Below are 12713 nucleotides of genomic sequence, written 5' to 3' on the forward strand. Positions count from 1 at the left end.
ATGAGATTCTTTAAAGCTACGCAATATTCAAGCCCAAATTAGTGTTGGAATACTATTACTAGAATAGATCATGATCTCAAAAGAATTGTATCATCAGAAGAATTGAAAGAACAAGATATAGTCAGCAATTTGCTTGATTCTGTTCTCCGAATAAGTTTTGCAAACCTGCTTATAACCTGCCCGAGTGCTGAACTACTTCTGTTCCTAAATAAAACATTACTGTCATTGTCAATTTGTCTATTGTATTTCCTTTCATTCTTTGCTGTATTGCAAATACATACATAGCAGAGAGACGAGTGAGACATCAGTGGAGAAAATCAGGTATAATGATTTCCCAACAGTGGAAATATACTTAGTGATACTGCACAATGAGACGACACTCAGGGGAGTGAACGGAGCGCCGCTCAGATCGCGCTCATACTTTCATCCCACAGTCACAAAACAGATCAATAAAACCCGCCGGGGGCCCGACGATGGCTGCGTTTCTCGTCTCGGTTGGTTTCCTAATAGTCTGGATGAGAATATCAAAAGTGCGCCATTGAAAGCCGTCGGTGGAAGGATCTATATTAATGCAATTTTTACACTAACTGCAAAACTCCTGTGCCAGTGGATCGGGTTACGCGACGGTTCGGTAACACATCTGATAGCTGGCTGTGTGAGGTCACAGATTTTGAATCAGTCGACGATCCAACAAGCTCCATACTACATAAACAAAAGATTACTTTATTAAACTTATTCTGTGACAGCCTGGACATTGAAAATGATTAGTGGTATCGTAAACAGAAGGATAAATGGATGGCTATCACTATTAAAAACCTTTTCCAGATTGCAAACCACTGTGACTGATCGCTAACAAGTTCTGCAGCCTTGCCCGATTGCTAATGACTCAATTAACTGCCCTGACACACAATCTGGTTGCACACCCTTGCACTCGCTCGGCTTGGGTTTGGCTCATCGCATCAGTGCTCAGTGTAGGAGTGGCCTCTCACAGTTGGATGGCTTCCCCCTCGCGAGCCAGGCGACGCTAACAAGGTTTTCACGACACGACGAGAGGACTCAGGCGAACTATCACGATGAGACCGACATCGGCCTGGACTTCATTGGTTCTCTTCTTTGTTGTTGAGGGGACATCGAGAGCTTGCACGGGTACAGTACATTTTTATTCTCATATCTGTTTCACAGGTGATGATAAATATCTGTGTCCAGACTTCATTTAATTGCTCAGCTAAGAGAAATCACCTTTGGTATTCTAATAGTTTAATTTGGCAGGTACAGCACGTGTAATAAATCAGTTTCCAATAGAAAAGAGAAATGTCGGTAAATGTCAACAACGCGACGATTTGAGTGGTCTTCTCTCTCATAATTGGATGAACATTTAAATCATTCCAGTGAAGAAATTGGGCAGCAGCCCCGGCAGGTTCGCCAACGCCACGTTGGTACGTCTCTCCGAGTTTTTGAGCGCTGGCTACAAAAAAGGGGTGCGGCCGGTCAAAGACTGGCGGACGTCGACCCTGGTGGCCATCGACCTGATGGTTTACTCCATCCTCAATGTGGTGAGGATGTTGCGAATTGTCTAAAAATGCTTTCAGATATGTCCTGAAATTCTGATTGGTCAAGTGAATATTTGATGACTGTCAAGGGAAGTCTTTGCTATTTTCTTCTGTGATTCAACAGGATGAGAAGAACCAGGTTTTGACAACATATGTGTGGTACAGACAGGTAAACTGACAAACTGCAATGTTACTCGAACGAAATACCGTGCAAATTGACGCCGTACCAGTCGATGTATTCATCAGTGCTATTAGATCTAATGTAGTGATTTCATTAAGTTTCTCCCATTCTGGAACTTCCAAGTCCTGGACAGATGAATTCCTCGTCTGGAATCCCGAAGACTTCGACGAGGTCAAACAGGTTTCCATACCAACCGCCAACGTGTGGGTGCCGGACATCCTCATCAATGAGTTGTAAGCCCGAAAACTCTTCGTCGTCTCCTCCGCTATCGCCTGCGATATCGCTGACGTTTGACGTCCGCCTTGAAAACAGCGTCGACGTGGGGAAGTCTCCCGACATACCGTACGTCTATGTGACCCACGACGGGTTGGTGCGCAACTACAAACCCATCCAGGTGGTCACCGCCTGCACGCTCAACATCTACAACTTCCCGTTTGATGTCCAGAAATGCAGCCTGACGTTCCAGAGCTGGCTTCACACTAGTAAGCCCCACTCACTCGAAGAACAACAAGTTTGGGGCAGATGTGGAAGTCAAATATTTGGTGTTTTTGCAACAAAATCACAGGCTTAACAAATGGAATGTTATGGCATATGCCATGAAATATTCAAATAAATTGCACTGATATACTTCATGTTAGGACGTTCCTTGAATTCCATTTGCTAAACGGTCCAAATTGTAAACTCCAAGGCCTCTCACTAGTCCCAAGTCCTAGCTTCTCCGAGCTCTTTCTGCCCCCGCCGGGATGTGTGCTCGGAGAGAAGGGCCGAGCCGTTGCCATGACGGCCGTCCCGCCGCTGCTGACATTGTGTTCGATCGGCAGTTGACGACATCAACATCACGTTGATGCGCAGCCCCGAGGAGCTGAGGGAGGACAAGAGCGTCTTCATGAACCAGGGAGAGTGGGAGCTGCTGCACGTTCTGTCCAACTACAAAATCTTCAGCGTGGACAACGACGACTACTACGCCGAGATGAAGTTCCACGTGAGTTGCCGCTGCGGCCTCACCAGGCAAAACTTTGTATTACTCCTTCCTTTTAATCATCCTTGGTACAGCATTTCCAGTTGCTTTCAGGCCATTGAGGCAGGCCGGACTGTGCAATGTTCTTCCTTTTTTTTTCTCCGGAGGCCACATAGAGAAAAGGTGAAGGATGCAAACGCCACTTTGAAATTCTTGGACTCCCTGCTATGTTCAACCGATTAATCGATATTTTAGGGCAAGGCCAGAGGAAACCATGCGTAGGAAACAAAGAATGTCCAAGATTTGGTATTATTTCACACTTGACAAGCTGCAGACCCGTTAACGGTTAACCACTTTAAAGCCAGCGCCAGCCTACTGTAGGTCAACACAGCCAACTTTACACTCTCATTCGCTGGACTCTGATGTCACACAACAAGGCCAAGCCCCGCCTTTTAAAGCTATGTACATTCAAAGTCACAGATACAGTGTCGGACATGAGGATGGTGACCATGAGTAAACAAAAATAAGACCTTCACCTCTCGTGCGTATTTTACATTGCTATTTCTAAAGCTTTAAAATGTACTGTATGTAAAAATCTAATAAATATGGAGTTGCTACTTCATGGAGGAACGGAGGGAGGGACTGAAAGGGCGCCGGAAATGCTCTCTGGAAGTCGCGCGGGAAGGTGAAATAGTTTGAAATGAAGACCACCCCCGCAAAAAAAAAAAAAATTGTCAACAGGTGGTGATCCGTCGGCGGCCGTTATTCTACACAGTCAACCTGCTGCTGCCCAGCATCTTCCTCATGGTGATGGACATCGTGGGTTTCTATCTTCCACCTGACAGTGGCGAGAGGGTTTCCTTCAAGATCACCTTGCTGCTGGGCTACTCAGTCTTCCTCATCATCGTGTCCGACACTTTGCCCGCCACCGCCATCGGGACACCCCTGATAGGTGACCGCTACCCGCATGTCCAGGGCCCACGTTGTTTGATTCTGCGTGTTTCACTGATATTCCCTTCGTCTTGCCGGCGCCGTAGGCGTGTATTTCGTTGTTTGCATGGCGCTCCTGGTGATCAGCCTGACAGAAACGGTGCTGATTGTGCGTCTGGTCCACAAGCAGGACCTGCAGCCCCCGGTGCCCCACTGGCTGAGGTACCTGGTCCTGGAGAGAGCTCCGGCCCTCTTCTGCATCTACAAGAAGCACCGGCTGTGCTCCAGATTGTCCTCACAGAACTCCAATATGGACGACTACAAGGACAACAATTACGGAACTGGTGAGCTTCTGCTGATTCATGTTGCCTGGTACGCATAAAAATCCTGGTCTGGTCTATCTTTGTTTTGAGGTCATAGCTTGGGTCACCGTCAGTATTGTCCATCAACCATCTAGAACGCTTAGCCTCTTTGGGGTCAGGGGTACCTGGAGCCCATTTCAGCTGATTTTTGGTGACATTTGACTTCAGGTGACTTTGGGAACGTCCATCTTGTTGTCTAGTCCAGGGTGTACCTTGCCTCCTGCACAGTCACCAGGGATACACTTGACCCTAAAGCGCGATAAGAAATCAAAAGATGGATTTATCACAGCGTCAACCTTTTTGTTTTGGGAAAGTCCAACATCAACAGTTTGTCTTCTTTTAAGGATGCGGACAGCAAACCGCTTGAATTCCGGTGGAACTTGCATTTCCATCGCACTAGTTCTTTCCATGTTGTACTGTTATTCAGGTTCACGTGGCTTTCTGCTCATCTCTCCTCATTAGCTCAGTGCACGCTCCATCACACGTGTGAGATCGGCCGGCAGCACGAGAGGGAGGCGGCCCTGCTGAGCCGGGGGCCGCAAACCTCCAGAGACCCGTCCACCCCCGTCGTGAGCAACATTCTTCAAGAGGTCACGGCGATACGCAGCTTCCTGGAGAAACGGGACCGTGGCAACGAAGTGGCCAAGGAGTGGCTGCAGGTGGGCTATGTTCTGGACGTTCTGCTCTTCAGGGTCTACCTGGTGGCCGTGGTGGCCTACAGCATCACACTGGGTTCGCTGTGGTCCGTCTGGCAGGTGGCCTGAGGGCGCAATGTTGCGGTCGCTCCGTGGGAAGTGGAAATTACACACCAGTGGGCTAAAGTTTGGAGACACTTGCATGGTAAACCCAACATAAAGCGAATCCATGGAGTCCGTACCTTTGTACGACCAATTGAATTTACCATAAATGATGCTGAGACAAAAGACTATTTCGGGTTTAGCAAGTTCCGTGAAGGCCGTGCGCTGCTTTTCCGGGCCAGCGTTGAGATGTTCGCAGAGCCCAGGCTTGACCGATTCTTCCACTTACAGGATTATTGTTAAGATAGTTAACAGCAACACGATAACATGCATAATTAATCATTCCATTTGGTTAATTTCTCAGCCACAATGTTCCTGGTTCAATTTCAACCTGTAATTATACAACAGTGTCAGAATTTCTTTTTATTTTAATCCCAATATTCATAGTTAATGGGTCACTACGTACGTAATATTTGTCATTGCAAATATGGAAAATGACAAATGATAAAATACAGCATATATTTATTGCAATTACTGAAATTTGTACAGATGGCTTTGCTGGTTAATTTAGATAATGTATTAACTATTAAAAAAAAAAATATATATATATATGAATAAAATATACTCCACATGAATTTTTCCACATGAAATTCATTCATTCATACAATCAAAATTTTTTATGATATCGAAATATATACATTATCTATGCCCAAATCATTTATCCATCGTGTAAGGGAAAAATTATGTAAAGGATCAGTATTATGATGCAGTTGTGCCCGCCGGTAATGTTGTAGTTCTACTTAAATGCCCGAAAGGGGCGCTGTGCACTATCACATCGAAGCCTTTCCAAATGAGTGAGAAACAGGCCTGGCAGGATTAGACAAAGTTGACAAAAGATTTATTCAGGAATGTTGGAAATATTTTTGACCAAACGACAAAACGAATCGAATTGATTTCAGTGGACAGAATATGAAGTAAATATGATGTGAAAATGTACAGCACGTGTCATTTTTATATGTGGAAAAATTTCTACAAGCTACCGTGAGTGCGACGTTCTCTGTTGCTGTCATTGTTCTGTTTGCAGCAAGAGCGTTGAAGCTAACCTCAGTTGGATTTTCATGCTGGGATAATCTTCGATTATTTAATAAATCACATAATGGGAAACATGAAAAATGTCTTTGCCATTCTTGTACAACTTCAGTTACTCAACTGCGCGAGATTGATGTTGTTCTATTTTGCGCTCCATAATGCGCTGCACATTTTCATTGCGCAAGGCTTTCACTTTGCACGGTCAAGTGTGCAATTTTCGAATGTACGTCATTTGCTGATGCGTTCCTGAGCCCGCGTCAATTTCCTGGACACAATGATGCCGGTTTTTAATGCAATGCTGGCTGAGGGACGGAAGGTCACATGCCTTCTACTTTGCTTTTTGGGCTTGCCACTTAAATGTAAAGATTTCTCCAATTTCTCTGGATCTTTTGGTGATATTATAGACCGTAAATGATAAAATTCTGAATAAACTGAAATTGTTGGACTATTTATCCACACAGTTGTTTACAACGTGGTGTTGCCATTCCTTTCCTGTGAACAATTGAGTCTTTCAGGGAACGCTGCTTTTGCGTCCAGTCACGACACTCACCTGTTGCCGATGAACCCGTTCACCCGCGGAATGTTCCAAAGTTCTGGTTTTTGAGCATCCCTCAACTTTCAGTCTTTTGTCATCCATATTCCAGCATCTCAACTTCAACGGAAATAGAGTTTGTCTCCTCAAAACACTGCTGGAACAGATTATAGCAGGGAAAAGGTTAGGGAACACAAACAGATTGACCAGTGATGTCAAGAATAAGAATGTGGGTCAAAGGTCCAAGATAAAAGGCAGGTGACGACCGACCACAAGACGTCGAATGACGCAGACTCCGGCGGCCCTTTGGTCCTTCCTTCCTCGTCGGCCACAATAACATCAAAGTATGAGCTGTGAACACATTTGACTGGCAGATTTTCTGTAACTTCCTGTCCAAAGGACCCTAAACAAACAAAACACGACAAACCTCCAAAAAACTGATAAGAGCAAAGCTTTGGTTTCTGTCAGTAAGCGCAGGCACGTTAAGTCTACAGGTTACTCTGTAGTACCGACAAGGGCATCCTTGGCAGTTCATCAAATTTATTGATGAGTCCAAGTTTATTTGTCCAGATTTTTCGTTTGTTGCACCTTCTGTAGTTAAAAAGACATTCTCACCGATGTGTATGGTAGCGTTGCTAACTTTGGCATTTGCTAACGACATTCAGCTAATTTTCTAAACGGATTTAGCGACTATTTTTCCATTCATTTCATTTCTCTTATTTCAGTGGAAGTCAAAGATGGGTGAGTGCCCCCCCACACCAAAAAATCTGACAAGTACTGTATGTCATCCTTGGCGGTCGTGGGTGTTACATTGCGGTGTCACGACACGTTAGCGACTCATCACGTACGTGAGAAATGAAGAACGGTTTTTGTTCCCAATTATAGGTCAATGTGTTAATCGAAATGTTATGTATCAAGAGCACTAGCGGCATCAGTACTCAGTATTGGAGTGTAATCTCAAGAATAGCTACTTGTAACCACTTGGGAAAAATGTGGTATTGAATATCCCAAGTGGAAAATTAATCCAAAGTTAATTTATTGTAACCACACAACACCTATCCCTATACAACTTAAGTAATTTTAACCTTTACAGGTAGCCATTTTCAAAGGAACGGTTAAGCGCAGGTTACTGTACGTTGTACAAGTACGTCTCCATTTCGGAAGCTTAAAATCACAAAGCTACATTGAGCGTTCACACAAGAACGCCAAATTGAAAACTATCATGTATACTTCTTACAATATTGCCAAGTACAAAAGCCACCCCGGCTAACATAGCTAACTAGCTGAGAAGTAGCAAGCTATGTAGCGAGCTAAAGTTAGCGAGCGAAGTTGCCATATATACTCAAATAATAACAATAACAAAAAGTAGAAAATAACTTTACTTGTCTGTTAAGCAATTTACACTGTACTGTGTACAGCATGTCAGAATGAAGTTTTGTTTTTCCTCCCGCAGGTGTCGCCATTTTCCTGTTTGTCGACAAAGCTTGCTGCATTCCGCGCATGCGCTCATTAAAATTAGTTCATTTAAAAACAAACAAAAAAAAAAAGGGTTACACTTTTATTGATGACTTAGAAGTTTAAAAAGGGTGGATTGTTAAAATCTATCCAAAAGATGAAATGATTGTTTTATTGGTAATAAATCACCACGTAATCCATTTGAGGCAAAGTACTACATTGGACAAGTAAAACTACTACTACATAAAATTTAACAGTACACGAAAAAGCAGAAAATTGTAACATTAAACATTTTTTTAAACTTATATTTTACGGTTCTTTTCCCAGAATTTTTAAAGCTTGAGGAATTAGCAGATATTATAACCGACCTCTTAATCTGGGAGCTACACATTATTACCAACAATAAATAAATCTAATTTTTAACTTTATTTTTCAAGACTTTTAACACTTGCAAATTTACAGTACATGAATTGTAAGTTTGAGTTCTTGTGATCTTATTTTTCCCCCCTGCTTATTCTACTTCTACGTCTACATAGAATGCACGTGAAACTAAAAAAAAAAAAAAAAAACAAAAACCTAAACATTTACGTTCATAATCTTCTGAGTAGGAATGCATGAACAAATAAAGATAATTGTTGATTAATTAAGGAAACAAAGCGAGTGAGAATCCTAAGACAATTGACAAAGTCCATTGTTTATTTCCTGTGAGTACAATTGATTTTTATAATGAGACCCATAAATAAAACAAACAAACAAAAACAAAAAACCAATCCACTACGAAAAGACAATATACTGGTTAGTAGGATGTAAAAAAAAAAAAAAACATTTTTTTTTCCACGATCAAAAAGGCACAACATTGACGACTTTAGTGACAACATGGAAGGACCTGCAGCATGAAATCTTTTTTTTTTGTTTTTACACACTCCATCAGAGAACATTGACATGTTACAAAGAGATGTCTGATTCTACATTGAACTAATAATCAAGAAAAACAAAAAAAAAAACAAAAAAAAACTATCAACAGTGGTGAGAAATATGGAAAACATATTGCCACAGCGGAATGGTGGGGGAAAAAATAACTGCAAATTGTCGCTGGAAAAGACAAAGGACCTTTTATTTATTTATTTTTTGCAAAGCTCTAATGCAAATTTCAACAACAACAAAAATAAGCAATAAGAACAAAAAAAAAATAATTAAAAAAATAATTGGGCACCTTCTAAGATTAGGCTAAGATTAGGTGCTGAGGTAGACAAAAACTATAATTGAAATCATCATCAAAATATTAATTAAAAAAAAGAAACTATCATCTTTAAATTTCTTAATAATACAGAGACTTGTGCTGCCACCAAAATGGAGGAAAGAAGTAGCAGAGAAAGAAAGAAAAACAACAAATGCTTTGTTGCCTTTAAAAAAATAATAATACTACAAAAAAAAAAAAAAGCTTTGTTATGGTTGGTCCGAACGGGGTTGAAGTTATTGGTCCTCAGTGCTAAGATAAAAAAATAACTTTTTTTTTTTTAAATGACAATTTTCTTATCAATGTACGTTCGATGGTTGCATGGGTGTGAAATGGCGAGAAGAAACACCACACCAAAAACACACACAGGCACGTGCGAGTGCCAGCTCCAGGGATGCCATGAGTGACGCTACTTTTTTTTCCCCAGCCAAGAGTCCTGAACACAATGGTGCCTTGAGAAAGGAATTTAATTTGCTCAAAACTTAAACCACATCTTTCAGCATTAAAATGAATGCAAATGCCATTAATCCGTTCCTGGCTCCCCCAATAAGCAATTTTTTTCAAAGAATAAAAATAGCACTCCATAATATTTGTCAATTCAAAAACATACAGGTAATGAATAGAATGTAAAAAAAAAAAAAAAGTAACCAGTTTTAGCCACACTTTTTTTGCTTCAATGAAATTGTGCTGCTCCTTTTGGTGTGGTCGCTATGGCAACCGTGGGGCATTGTAATACAGGCATCCAGATACACGCGTTCGTCACGGCTTCCCAGTAAACTGCAGTAATATTACTCATTCTTCGTAGATGATATTGCTGGTGTTGAGCAAAATCCTTGGATGTCCTGAGCAATTGTTTTTTAAGAAACCCCAAAAGTGCCATGTTTGATGATTTATTCACACTTCGTTGTCGAGCAGCCATTTTAAACACTTTAATAATTTGTAAAAAAAAAAATAACAGACCCACTTGAGTATCAATTTGTGAAAATATAAAAATAACCACTTTTGGACATAAGTTTCCACCCCATGCCAGCGATGTCTGTATCTGTATACTGTCGGTCTCCATGTGTTGCTCAACAGTTTGTGTTCAAATTGTTGAAAGCATTATATTTATCCCGTCTATGACGTTTCCCATTATGTTTGCGTAAAGCTAGCGGACTTTAAGCTAAACCTCAACTGCCTTTTTTGAAAATTTTTCTTCAAAAATTTACAATGCTGCTTGTTGTGAAGTGAGTTGCATTCACTGGCACCAAATAGTGTTGGAGCTCAGAATTTCAAGGGTCAAAGAGAAAAACAATAGTCCCAAAAACTCAAATGTTGGGTCACACTTGTTGTATCTCAAGGCACTACTGTACTGAAAAATCGAATTAGCGTAAAAAAAATAAATAAAATAAAAAAAAATGGTGTCAACCTTTCATAAGTGTATTCACATTTTTGCAGAACGCAAACTTGATGCAGACTCCCAAAAAATGCTAGAAAAAAAGCAAATTTGGTTTTCATGACATCCCGCAGCTGCTGGCAGACGCTTTTTTTTTCCTTTTTTGAAACATTTCATCCGAAAATACATAAAGAGCGCATATTTTTTTTTCATTAACAATTTTCCTTTTAGGCACACAAAGAGTACAGGAAAAAACAGAGGAACACTGAGGGAAGAACGAGAACAATGCCAACGTGTCTTATAGAGTTATAATATTTTTTTTTTTTTTTTACCCAACATAGAAAGAAAAAAACAGTGGCATATTATAGAAGTTTTGTATTTGATTTAGTGCATTTGTCCACTAGTACGCACACACACGCATAGCTACACACTCAGGCACGCGCACAGAAAAAGTAGAAAACGTTCGGAGGACCATGACGAGTGGGTGGGTTGGGGTGGGGCTCACATTACTAACTTGACAGGAAAGTGTTGCATTGTGGGACTGTTTTGTTGTCGTTATTTGCAGATGGTGTTGTGTGTTCTGGGAAAAAAAAATAAAAATTACCACACCCCTTGGCTCACAGTGATATGGGACGTGCCATCCCTTCAATTTTTTTCTTTTCAAGTACAAAAAGAAATTAAAAATAATTATAATAACACGCCCACAGTCAAGTTTGATTGATGGGATGGTGAGTGACAAGTATTTTTTTTTTTGTCACATACAAAAAAAAGTTGGCCGTAAGATTTTTTTAGTCCTTCACCTACAATGCAATTGACATCCAGAAAGCAACACGTATAATTATTATCATCATTATTATTACAATATGTCCACACAATATCAAGAGGAGCACGGCAAAAAAAATTACACCCAGAGGAGACAAAAAAAAAGAAAAAAAAAAAGACAAATATTTGTTGCCCTGCTTGAACTCTCCACAAATGGGGGGGAAAAATGAAACAAGACCGACACGGAATACAAAAATATCACAACTTTTTTTTTTTAATATCAAATTGCCTCTGTCGGCTCTCGTTCAGGAATTCAGTTTTTGACATTTCTTTTTCTCTATGATTACTGAACATCCAATTGTCCATCGCTGCAAAAAAAAAAAAAACAAACAAAAAAAAAGACCTCCAGCACCTTTTGTTCCACCGTTCACGATACAAAACTACAAGTCTATTCACATATGTTCAAGTGTCTACGTTTTTTTTTTGAACTCACAAAGCAATATAGTGCTTTTTCCTCTTCCGCTTACCTTCCTCCTTTCTCTGCGTGTCACTTAAGGCTTCAAAAATTGCTTTTTTGTTTTGTATTTTCAAGTTTTTTTTCATTTTTTTTAATCATTCCCAAATGTTCCTTTTCTCTGACTACTTTGCCCTGTGCCACCAACCTCTAGAGTGGTCATTTTTTTTAAAAACTGTTTTACATTTTTTTAATTCAGAAGTACAGTATTTCCTCATATAGTGCCTGGCGGGAGGGGTGGGGGGTTAGCTACTTAACCGCAGATGGGAGAGGTGCGTTTATTGTTGGAATGCAGTGAAACCTCCTCTATTTGCAGTTGACAGAGACAAAGCCTGACTGTAAATAGTGAAAAGTCGCAAATAATTGACGCTACACAAAAAAAAAGGTGAATCAAAAAAATACAAATGAGAGAGGGATCAAAAAAATTTAAAGCGAGAACTCTGGTATGAAAAAAAAATTCAAATAAGTGGAGATCGGGTAACAAGTACGGGAGGGAACGTGTCAATCGGATTTGAAACTTGAATCCACGTTTTCTTCACATTAAGGGTTCTCAAAAAATATGCGACCAGTCATATTTTTTAAATCGAATCATCATGATAATGTAGAAATTTGGTGAAATAGTGAGAAGCAAATGGGTCACAAACACAACATTGCGGAGTCGCTCCGTCGATTGGAACGCAAATCGGTCACGAAAGATGAGCGCGCCGCTGCGATTCATCAGAGTCAGCAGGTGCTGCTGCTCTTTTGGGTAGCAATGCGGTGGGGCCGTTTAATTTCCCGACTGTAGATGTGTGGAGGGCATTTAAAAAAAAATAATAATAATTGTGTGACATTTTATTTTATAATTCTTGTAAAGTAAAGCTACATCAAATTCAAATTTGATTGGAATGCAACATTGTGGAGCAGGCACATCTGATCTTTTCAACACAGTGGAGTAGTGAAAATGGACGTTGTATTAACTCATACTACTCGTCATACTTTGACAAAGACAGGTGCTGCTGTTTTGGTGACCAAAGGAGTTGCTGTAAGAG

General features: G+C 40.7%; 1 protein-coding gene across 2 annotated transcripts; it reads left to right on the top strand.

The window, feature by feature from the left end:
* The first annotated feature begins 905 nt into the window (after positions 1-905).
* On the top strand, positions 906-5800 carry htr3a (5-hydroxytryptamine (serotonin) receptor 3A). Of its 2 annotated transcripts, XM_061803381.1 has the most exons (10): positions 906-1146; positions 1390-1553; positions 1675-1719; positions 1855-1964; positions 2044-2213; positions 2553-2713; positions 3431-3641; positions 3727-3963; positions 4444-4640; positions 4737-5800. In XM_061803381.1, the coding sequence occupies exons 1-10, from the start codon at positions 1074-1076 to the stop codon at positions 4743-4745; spliced, it is 1377 nt and encodes a 458-aa protein (XP_061659365.1). In that variant the 5' UTR covers positions 906-1073; the 3' UTR covers positions 4746-5800. The 2 variants fall into 2 exon arrangements, with proteins under 2 accessions (XP_061659365.1, XP_061659364.1); XM_061803380.1 differs by having other exon boundaries at positions 4444-5800.
* The last annotated feature ends 6913 nt before the right edge of the window (positions 5801-12713 follow it).

Source organism: Syngnathoides biaculeatus, chromosome 18 (assembly GCF_019802595.1).
Source record: "Syngnathoides biaculeatus isolate LvHL_M chromosome 18, ASM1980259v1, whole genome shotgun sequence".
Taxonomy (NCBI): domain Eukaryota; kingdom Metazoa; phylum Chordata; class Actinopteri; order Syngnathiformes; family Syngnathidae; genus Syngnathoides; species Syngnathoides biaculeatus.

Bases quoted from the DNA above. Each gene is read 5' to 3' on its own strand.
- htr3a (XM_061803380.1), top strand. From the start codon at position 1,074: ATGAGACCGACATCGGCCTGGACTTCATTGGTTCTCTTCTTTGTTGTT. The intron at 2,214-2,552 runs GTAAGCCCCACT...TTCGATCGGCAG, and splicing joins CCAGAGCTGGCTTCACACTA to TTGACGACATCAACATCACG. The intron at 2,714-3,430 runs GTGAGTTGCCGC...AATTGTCAACAG, and splicing joins ACGCCGAGATGAAGTTCCAC to GTGGTGATCCGTCGGCGGCC.